The sequence below is a fragment of the Staurois parvus genome, unplaced genomic scaffold (assembly GCF_062004578.1).
Source record: "Staurois parvus isolate SC_StPar_1 unplaced genomic scaffold, SC_StPar_1.0 ptg000445l, whole genome shotgun sequence".
Lineage (NCBI taxonomy): Eukaryota > Metazoa > Chordata > Amphibia > Anura > Ranidae > Staurois > Staurois parvus.
The window spans coordinates 159,016-169,936 of NW_028318241.1; the positions used below are offsets into that span (position 1 = coordinate 159,016).

Consider the following 10,921-nt stretch of genomic DNA (forward strand, 5'->3'; position numbering starts at 1 on the left):
AGTTTAGTGTGTATTGCTAGAGAGCTTTTTTATTTTTGAGAGAGTGCATGTGATTAGAACAGGGCCAATCAGTGCCATCCAGACAGAGGGTCAGGTGTTTTACAACCTCATAGGACAATCAGGAAGAATAACAATTCCCCCTACAAGCTTTAGCCAGTGCTTTGCTGGACACTAATAGAAGTCACAAGACTGCTCTAACTGCTGCTGAGAAAAGGTATTATTTAGCAGTTTATATTTACTAAAATAATTACATTTCCATGTTCTGTGTACTGTGGGACACCAGATATAGTGAATGCAGGATCCTGGGTATAGTATCACTTTAAGACACATTACTCCCACTGACCAACAGTGCAAGGGTGCCATTCTCCCACCGGCCACCAACATAAGGGGGTCTTTCCACCAAACGAAAAGGTGCCCTTTACCAACCATCAATGCAAGCAGGCACTTTATCACCAACCACCAATTTGAGGGGGCATTTCCTGGATCACCACCGTAAAGGGGCATTTTCCTAATCACCAGTGTAAGGGGGCTCGTCTCTGACTACGAATATGATGGAACATATTTACGGTCTTCATTTCATTTCCACCCCTTAACAATTACTTCTTTTCATTTCATTATTACTGAAATTATGACATATAGAGCAGCCATGGGAGTCAGATAAGCCAAACTCATTCCTTTATTTTTTTATATCTCAATTAACTGTTCACATTAGTGTGCCCTAACCTGTTAATATAGTAATTATTGGCAACACCTGAAAAAGTCATTTCAAGGGGTTCTCAGTGTTAAAAAGGTTGAGAAACTGGCATAGGCAAAAGGCACTTTAAGGAAAAGGGAGCCCACAACCTAAGCCATAAACACCCACATTCCTACCCGAGACATGCATACAAGTCTAGTCTGTGTAGGCCTGCCTCTCACAGGATTTATATGAGGAGCCAGCTGGTACTTTTCTCACTCTCAGGTCTCCTTGTACCCCAAGTTATTGTGACCATGGCTTGACCCCCTGCACCATAGAGACCACCAAAGAAAACAGCAAGGAACAGACTAGCAGCAAAAAGTAACTGAGCCCAGATGAACCCCCATGGCAAGCTGAGGTAGAAAAAAATGAACTGGACCCTCAGCTTGATGGGCAGTAAGGCTTTTGTCTGTCATGGTGCTGTGTAGAACACCATCAAGGCTGCAGTTGTCTTTTTTTTTTTGCTCCTGTTCCTGTTTTAAAGTTGCTGTGCTTAGTGTAAAACTCTACAGAATCAGCATTTTGAGCTGCCTACCAAAATCCAAACCACACTGCACAAATGTGTCTTTAGTATTGTATTTCCAGGGCCCATTTCATGCAGATTGTGATGAGATGCACACAAATCTGAATTAAGGTCTTCCGTATATCAGTATGTTGTGCAAAGCTTAACCTAGTTTTCATTTGCCACAGATCATTCCCGCCTTTCACATTCTATGACACAGGAAGCTGGAAATGTGCATGGCTTTTCTGAGATAAAGAAGTGAAAAAAGATAAAAGGAACAGAATCAACTTTCATGATGTTCACAACAACATTTATTATGGTCTGTTCTACACTGGCAGACATATCCAATAAGCTAAAAAAATGAGAGGCTGCCATTGCGTCCTACCTTTAATGATATTTTAATGGCTGTCTCTCATTTCAACACAATGACAGCCATTCAGTAGAGTAGTTGCAACACATCACTGAAGGTGTGACCTCAGATAAAAGTGATGTATCGTATTCTGCAACATTTGCAACAGTTTCATCTTACATCGCAAGATAAATTCCTATTTACAAGACTTGTAAATAATTATGGTCCTGTGCCTGGGAAAAGTTCAAAAAATAAATACTGCTACAATGTAGACGAGGAAAGTGGAGTTAACCACTTGCCTACCGGGCACTTGTACCCCCTTATTTACCAGGTCAATTTTCAGCTTTCAGCGCTGTCGCACTTTGATTGACAATTGCGCGGTCATGCAACATTGTACCCATATGAAATTTTTATCATTTTTTTCTCACAAATAGAGCTTTCTTTTGGTGGTATTTAATCGCCGCTGGGCGCTTTACTTTTTGTGCTATAAGCAAAAAAAGTGCAAACAATTTTGAAAAAAAAAAAAAGTTTTTTTGTTTCTATTATAAAATTTTTCAAACAGGTAATTTTTCTCCTTCGCTGATGTGCGTTGATGAGGCAGCACTGATGGGCACTGATAGGCGGCACTGATGAGGTGGCATGGATAGGCGGAACTGATAGGCAGCACTAATGAGGTGTCACGGATAGGTGGCACTGATATGCAGCACTGATTGGTGGCACTGATAGGCAACACTGATAATGGGTACTGATAGACAGCACTGATAGATAGCACTGACTGACATCACTGCTGGGCACTGACTGGTGGCACTGCTGGGCACTGACTGGCACAACCGTTGGGCACTGACTGGCAGCACTGATGGGCACAGGTGGGTGGCACTACTGGGCACAGGTGGGCGCACTGCTGGGTGGCACAGGTGGGCACATTGCTGGGCACAGGTGGGCGCACTGCTGAGTGGCACAGGTGGGCGGAATTTGTGTGTGGCACTGCTGGGCACCGATCATCAGGGCACTGGTGATCAGTGACCCTGATGATCGGTGCCGATCCCCGTTCTGACAACTGCCGGTTTTCGGCAGTACTTTCCTCACGATCTGACAGCGTGAGGAAAGTGCAGCCGAGAACCGGCATTTGCATTTTCCCGGTGATCAGCGTGTCATTGGACACGGCTGATCACGTGGTAAAAGGTCGCTGTGATTGGCCTTTTACCACGTCACGTGATCAGCTGTGTCCGTAGGACACAACGATCATGGAGATCGCCGGGTACGCGCCCCGGGGGGCGCGCAGGAGAGCGCGTTCTGGGAGGACGTCATATGACGCCCACCCAGAACTGACCGGCCGCAGTGCAGCCGTCATTCGGCTATCTGGGGTCGGCAATTAGTTAAACTAGACCAATTTCATTTTGGGTTAGCCATGTCCAAAGCCATTTCTGCTACCCCCTGCCATTAATTGCTAGGACCCCGGAGTCCCAAGAAACACAGCATCTTTGGTTGCTAGGATGCAGGGTGACCCAAATCATACAACATCATTGGTTGCTAAGACGCTGGCAGCTGAACTGTACAGTGGAACTGGTTATGCCTATATGCGGCCTCTCAGCAGGTGGGTTATAATGCTTAGAGGCTGCATATATATTTAAACACATTCCTGAGCTGAGTGTGCGCTCCCTGCATACTCACAGCACTGTTACCGACAGGTATCGGAAAGCTCTCAATGCATACTTGTGATCAGGAGCATTCCAATCATGCGCCAGCTGTGACTACCAATCACAGCAGTCACATGATCAGAATGCTCGCCTTCCAGAATTTAGAACCTCTTTAAGGGCCGGGAGATGGCGGGGAAGGGGTCCATACTACTGTAAAGCTAAGCCCACCTTTGAGACCATGTTTCAGGCTACACCCATATTTAGACTGTGACATGAAACATGGTGACAGTCTGCAAACCCTCCCCCCCCCCCCCTTCATCCTCACTAAAACTAGGTACACACAGAATATTATCATTTAGCCCATCCATACTATACAGCAGCTGATAGATTCTGCCAGCTTCTGTCAGACATCCTGGCAGTGACTGCATAGTATTGGATTTGGATGCTGTGCAGCCAACAATTTTCCACCTGGCTCCTTCAATTTTTCAGTTGTAGAATAATAGGCGGCAGGTGGCCAGCCATCCGCGTACCGCATTTCCTGAAGAACCGGACAAAATTCGTAGAATGAGTGTACAGCTTTAATCTTGGGGTCCTTCTCCCTGAATCGCCCTGTGCATTTTTACATTTGGTGCGGCTGTACATAGCTTTACCTGTCCAGCTGTGTCATCTGACCAGTACATAGCTTTACCTGTCCAGCTGTGTCATCTGACCAGTACATCGCTTTACCTGTCCAGCTGTGTCATTCACATCTGGGCATGTGTCATCTGACCAGTACATCGCTTTACCTGTCCAGCTGTGTCATTCACATCTGGGCATGTGTCATCTGACCAGTACATCGCTTTACCTGTCCAGCTGTGTCATCTGACCAGTACATCGCTTTACCTGTCCAGCTGTGTCATTCACATCTGGGCATGTGTCATCTGACCAGTACATAGCTTTACCTGTCCAGCTGTGTCATCTGACCAGTACATCGCTTTACCTGTCCAGCTGTGTCATTCACATCTGGGCATGTGTCGCTTTACCTGTCCAGCTGTGTCATTCACATCTGGGCATGTGTCATCTGACCAGTACATCGCTTTACCTGTCCAGCTGTGTCATTCACATCTGGGCATGTGTCATCTGACCAGTACATCGCTTTACCTGTCCAGCTGTGTCATTCACATCTGGGCATGTGTCATCTGACCAGTACATCGCTTTACCTGTCCAGCTGTATCATTCACATCTCGGCATGTGTCATCTGACCAGTACATCGCTTTACCTGTCCAGCTGTGTCATTCACATCTGGGCATGTGTCATCTGACCAGTACATAGCTTTAGCGTCCAGCTGTGTCATTCACATATGGGCATGTCATCCTCCTAGATTGTAAGCTCCAAGGAGCAGGGCCCTCAAATCCCTCTTGTATTGAACTGTATTGTTGCTGTATTGTCTCCCATTATATTGTAAAGCGCTGAGCAAACTGTTGGAGCTATATAAATCCTGTAAAATAATAATAATCTGACTAGGAGTCTCATATGCCACCGCAGCAGAGGGACTTGTACCTCTCAATGGAGCAGGAGTGTGGTGACTTCACTATATTTGTATCCCACTGATTTCACCTGAAGCCTCATGCTGGTAGGTCTGTAACTTGGTATGGACCCGGGGCTGTAGAAATAGCCTGCAGGAGTCTGAGTATTGCACCAGGGACCCACCGATCATGACTGCAATGCTTTCCAGACTCAAATGCAAAAAAATATAAATACACATTACTATTTTTATCAGTGTGGGTGCAAAAGATGGCATTATCCTTTAAAGCTCTTCACTAACCTCATCCATTCTTTCCACCAGCTCCCATTCTGATGAATTCATGCAAGACAAGTATGGTAGTACATGAGGGATGGCTTTAAACAATGCAGATTACTCCTTGTAGCAAAGCCCTGCACTGTAAACTACGTTATGAAGTAATACAGGAAGTGCACATTAGTATGTCAACACACTGTGAAGAGCCAAAGGAATTATGGATGATGTAATGAAAGAACACATCTACCAGCTGTAAAGATAAGAGGTCACAGATGATGCAGCAAAACCCATACCATGAAAGAGCACAATGGTATAAATCCGTCACAGAAAGCAGACGAGCTGACCACTGCTTTCAGCAGCAGCGAAGTTGTAACAAAAGCGTTACCCCCCTTAATTTGGCCATAGCAACAAGTCTTGGCACTTGTACGCAGTGCGAGCGATAGGATGATAGCAGAAACAGACCAATCAGCAGGCTGGGTCGGGCATCCTGATGCAGTGCACTGTACACCCTGTGGAGAATCTCTGCTTCAGCACCTCCATGCTGCCTGGAAAGAGGAGGGGACATACAGCGGGCAGGCAGACAGCCTCAACCACTGCTCTACTTTGCATTCTCACTGCTGTCTCAATGCCAGAGAAGTCCGAAATCACAGCTTCATAAAGGAAAGCCAGGAAAGCGTGTGAATCGCTGCAGAGATGACACAATGCTTAGCCAAGGGGTTAACAAAGGTCGATTCAACCGCAAAACGTGGCCCAGCTCCATCAAACATTACACCTGCCGAGCCTATTCAAACCCACCGAGCAACATTGTAATGTACACACCGAACAACTGACACAATTAAGTCATTCATTGTAGTGAGTCTCGTTACTGTGGCAATGATATCCTAAAACATTCTGGAAGGAGGGGCGTGTAATGTGTCACTGCAACGTGCTGGAATTGCAAATTTGCTCTCACACAGAAGTGCCTTGCCATCAAGACTATTACACTAGAAGGAAGGAAGCCAAAATGTCTCTGCAAAAGCAGATTATCCAAGGAATCTGGAACAAAAAGCACAGATTTATCTACCATGTAACCAATCTACGATGCACTGAAGGCCTCGTAAGCTGCATGAGGTTATTAGTGAACGGTGCTTCAAATATCCCACATGTATCCTGACATTACAGCAAAACCTTGGAGCACAGGCGTACAGCTGCAGGAATATATTAAAGGCCAAACGAACATAGCAAAAAAAAAAAAAAGATGGACTGTGGATCAGTACAAGACAGAAAGAGTGGGGAGAAATGTGTTCATGAAACCTGAGAGACTACATAGACCCAACCTCTCCCAGGTGGAGTGTCTATCACCACAGTGTCACTATTTTGCAATTGCTGGTTGCTAAGAAAGGAGACACCAAAACATACACCTGGCAGCGCTCCCTGATCTAACAAGCCATCCTTTGGGAGAATGACTTTTATATTTCCCAGGGGACAACAAATCTATTGTTTCACCACACTCACCATACATAGTCATATTTGGTCAAAATGAATGCTATAGGAAGTTCCTCTGCCAACGGCTATCTGGCCATCTCCATCCACCGAGATTACCCAAGCTTTCACCCCATTTCCAGGTCTACTAATATCATTGGGCTTCTACAACATTGCCATACATTACCAAAACCACACTACAGAAAATCTCATAACCTGAACTGCAGGTACACGTGGTTATCCTTCACCCCATTTCCCACAATACAAAGGCCATACATCCTTCACCCCATTTCCCACAATACAAAGGCCATACATCCTTCACCCCATTTCCCACAATACAAAGGCCATACATCCTTCACCCCATTTCCCACAATACAAAGGCCATACATCCTTCACCCCATTTCCCACAATACAAAAGCCATAACGTAGCTCAAAAAAAGTACCCATGAGTACAACCAATCCTTACACAGTACCTATGTAATCCTTCTCTGGTACTTCCCTTTCCTCCAGATCATTCCCACAGGACTACCTCCAGTGAACAATTGTCAGCATATCTATTCTACGAAAACAGCTTTTTGTGTTTATAATTAATTACCTTTTTTTTTAAACACAAAAAACAAGTCAACCTCTTCATTGCATCACTACTAAGAAAACAATTACCCCCATCTTCTGAACAGTCCTACTCAACTATCCCATCCACTGACAGGTCTTAATCAAATCACTCCAACTTCTGACATCCAATACAAACAATCCCTCCTCTGACCATTCCTAGTCCATCATCCATGCTTCACTGTGTTTTCACCAGTCAGTCATGTCATCAGTTTTAAAAAAAAGAAGTCTCTAGCCAAGCTGTACCATTTCTAATAGGCTCCAGCCACATGGCCTTCATTTTCTGACAGCTCCACTACTAGACTGAGTTCCTACAGCTGCTAGTCAAGACACCCAGTTTTCAGACAGCTCCTGGCCAAGACTTTCCCATCGGCTGCGGGCCAAGTCAACCCCGTGACCCGTCGGCTGCGGGCCAAGTCAACCCCGTGACCCGTCGGCTGCGGGCCAAGTCAACCCCGTGACCCGTCGGCTGCGGGCCAAGTCAACCCCGTGACCCGTCGGCTGCGGGCCAAGTCAACCCCGTGACCCGTCGGCTACGGGCCAAGTCAACCCCGTGACCCGTCGGCTGTGAGCGTCACCCCTTAGGCCCATCAGCTGCAACCAAGCCACCCCATGCCCCAAGCCACCCCATTACCCGATAGCTACAAGCCACGTCACCCCCATTAGCTAACAGCTATTTGCCTTAAAAAAAAAGTCACCCCCTATTGCCTAATAACTAAAAGCCAAGCCACCCCATTACCTATCAGCTACAAGCCAAGTCACCCCCATTACCCATCAGCTCCAAGCCAAGTCACCCTATTACTTAATGGCTACTCGCCAAGCACCCCATTACCCCAACAGATACTAACCAACTCATCCCAATTTCTGAGAGCTCATAGCCAAGTCACCCCATTTCTGACAAGCCCGATCAAATCCAACCAAGTCACCCCCATTATCCAACAGCTACAAACCAAACCATCCCAATTTCTGAAAAATTCTAGCCAAGTCACCCATTTCTCAACAAGCCTCATAAAATGTTCTTCTAACAGATGTGGTCTCCCCAATCCTCTGGAAGGGCTCAGTTTGTACCCCCATCCTCAGACATACCCACTCCAATGATGCCCTGATATAATCCTCCCAGGCACCCCTCTTCTACACATGGTCCAACCCAGACATGATCCCAATAGAAAGTATGGTCCTATCAAATATCCTCTCATTACTGTCTACTGACAGATCATTATCTCCTGATCTCCATCTTTGACAGTTCTGCTTGCCCCCCCATGTCCTGTGATGGTCTCCGCTTCCTTCCTACCCTACTCCCCCCCAAGCCAGTGATGGTCTCTCCTTCCTCCCCCCCTCATGTCCTGTGATGGTCTCCCCCTTCTCAAGTCCCCTCTCCCCATGTCGTGTGATGGTCTCCCCCTCCTCACCTGCCCCATGTCCTGTGATGGTCTCCCCCTCCTCACCCCCCCATGTCCTGTGATGGTCTCCCCCTCCTCACCCCCCCATGTCCTGTGATGGTCTCCCCCTCCTCACCCCCCCATGTCCTGTGATGGTCTCCCCCTCCTCACCCCCCCCATGTCCTGTGATGGTCTCCCCCTCCTCACCCCCCCCATGTCCTGTGATGGTCTCCTCACAACCCCATGTCCTGTGATGGTCTCCTCACAACCCCATGTCCTGTGATGGTCTCCTCACACCCCCATGTCCTGTGATGGTCTCCTCACACCCCCATGTCCTGTGATGGTCTCCTCACACCCCCATGTCCTGTGATGGTCTCCTCACACCCCCATGTCCTGTGATGGTCTCCTCACACCCCCATGTCCTGTGATGGTCTCCTCACACCCCCATGTCCTGTGATGGTCTCCCCCTCCTCACACCCCCATGTCCTGTGATGGTCTCCCCCTCCTCACACCCCCATGTCCTGTGATGGTCTCCCCCTCCTCACACCCCCATGTCCTGTGATGGTCTCCCCCTCCTCACACATCCATGTCCTGTGATGGTCTCCCCCTCCTCACACCCCCATGTCCTGTGATGGTCTCCCCCTCCTCACACCCCCATGTCCTGTGATGGTCTCTCCGTCCTCAGCCTCCCCCGGTCCGGTGTGATGGAAGGCCCGGCTCCCGCAGTGCTCGGCCCCCCACCCAGTGTCAGACAATGGCGGTCGGTGTATGAGGAATGAATGGAGGGCTGTCTGTGATGCCGGTGTGGGAGGAGGGAAGACACACTCACCATCGCTCCTCTTGATCTCCACATAGATCCCGATCTGGATCTTGCCAAAGCTGGCTGCCATGCTCAGCGCCCCCCCCTGTCCGCTCTGCCCCCGGCCTCTCCCGCTCTCTCTCCCCCTCTGCGGGATGTTTTTGTTTAAAAAACGAGGCCAGCGGTGACGAGGCGATGCCGGGTAACAGGAGGAGGAGGAGGGGAGGACGGGACGGGGCTGTGGAGGAGGAGGCGGGGAACGGACGATACAAGCGCCTCTGCCGGTCACATTCACAAGCCAGGGAGGGGAGGAGACAGGACGCCGCTCAAACTGGGAGGAGCCGGGAGAAGCGTGCACTCAACGTCACCGGAGCTGTCTGGAGAGGAGGCGCATGCGTAAAGAGAGCAGCCTGTGCCTCACTGCGATCGGCGGCAGCGCGCAATACGTCATTAACGTACACTGAGGCGCGCTCCTGGTAGTCATGAATGCCGCTTGGTAACGGACGCTATGTGGAGTTTGGCGTCTCAGCAAAGCTGCTAATGGCTATTGTAAGGCTGCTGCTGTCCCAGTGACCTCCTTACACATGGAACTAGTTCTCCATTCTGCAGCTGTGTTCTCCTGTGAGATGGACGCTATATAGAGGTTATTATGTAAAATGTGTAGACCGCAGACATGCCGGAGGAAATGTGTAGTGTAGCTTCACGTAGATTCCTTATGTTACTCATTTGGTTTCATTATTTGTTTTTGGAATTCGTTACATTTTCATTTATTCATTTTTAAATGAATTCCAAATTTTAAGAATGATTAATGCAGGCCATAGACGGGTCGAAAATCAGCTGAATTTCGCACTGTTAGTGGATTAATTGGTCGGCCGGTTTTCGGGGTTTTGGCACATTTTTTTTATCGGTAAAGTTGGAAAAAAAATCGGCCGATTTTCCCGGCAATGATAGGCAATTCGGCCAATCGTTTTACCCGTAAAAAATCTGCGCATGAGCCATGACCTGCAAGAAGAAGAAAAAAGAATTCTAGTCTGCTATTATATTTGACATTGAAAAGTCTTGCGGTTGCAACATTGTATCTATTTGTATCCAAATAAAACCATCTGTGTCTGAAATGGATACAAATAGATACAATGTTGCAACCGCAAGACTTTTTCATGTCAAATATAATAGCAGAGCTCTCTGCAAGGGACAAAAGTTATTAAATGCCGGCCGTAGACGGGACGAAAATCGGACGATTTACTTTTACCATTGGTGGTAACGTCGGCCTATTGAACAACTGATTTTTTTCCTTTTTTTTTTTATTTAAACAGCCGGTTTTCAACCCGTCTATGACCTGCATAAGTTTTGAATTGATTGAAAATTGATCGACTGAGCTGAATTCTGTGTGAAGAATAGCTGGTTGTTAAGGAGCGAGTCTGGCAACCCGGCCACCACGTCTTTAACCACTTGCCTACCAGGCACTTTCACTGCCTTCCTGCCCAGGCCAAATTTCGTCTTTCAGCGCTGTCACACTTTGAATGACAATTACGCGGTCATGCAACATTGTACCCATATGAAAATTGTATCATTTTATTCACAGAGAGCTTTCTTTTGGTGGTATTTAATCGCCACTGTGGGTTTTATTTTTTGCACTATAAATGAAAAATAGCAAACAATTTGAAAAAAAAAAAAG

General features: G+C 47.4%; 1 protein-coding gene across 4 annotated transcripts in view; it reads right to left on the reverse strand.

The window, feature by feature from the left end:
• KIF2A (kinesin family member 2A) overlaps window positions 1–9,560 on the reverse strand; it is a 121,811-nt gene extending 112,251 nt beyond the window's left edge. For 2 of the 4 annotated variants that reach the window (XM_089688045.1, XM_089688044.1), the window contains exon 1: window positions 9,277–9,560. In XM_089688045.1, the coding sequence (XP_089544171.1) occupies window positions 9,277–9,337 (61 nt within the window). In that variant the 5' untranslated portion in view covers window positions 9,338–9,560. The remainder of the gene's footprint in view (window positions 1–9,276) is intronic. The other 2 variants (XM_089688047.1, XM_089688046.1) reach the window with 1 other exon arrangement.
• Between the last annotated feature and the right edge of the window lie 1,361 nt (window positions 9,561–10,921).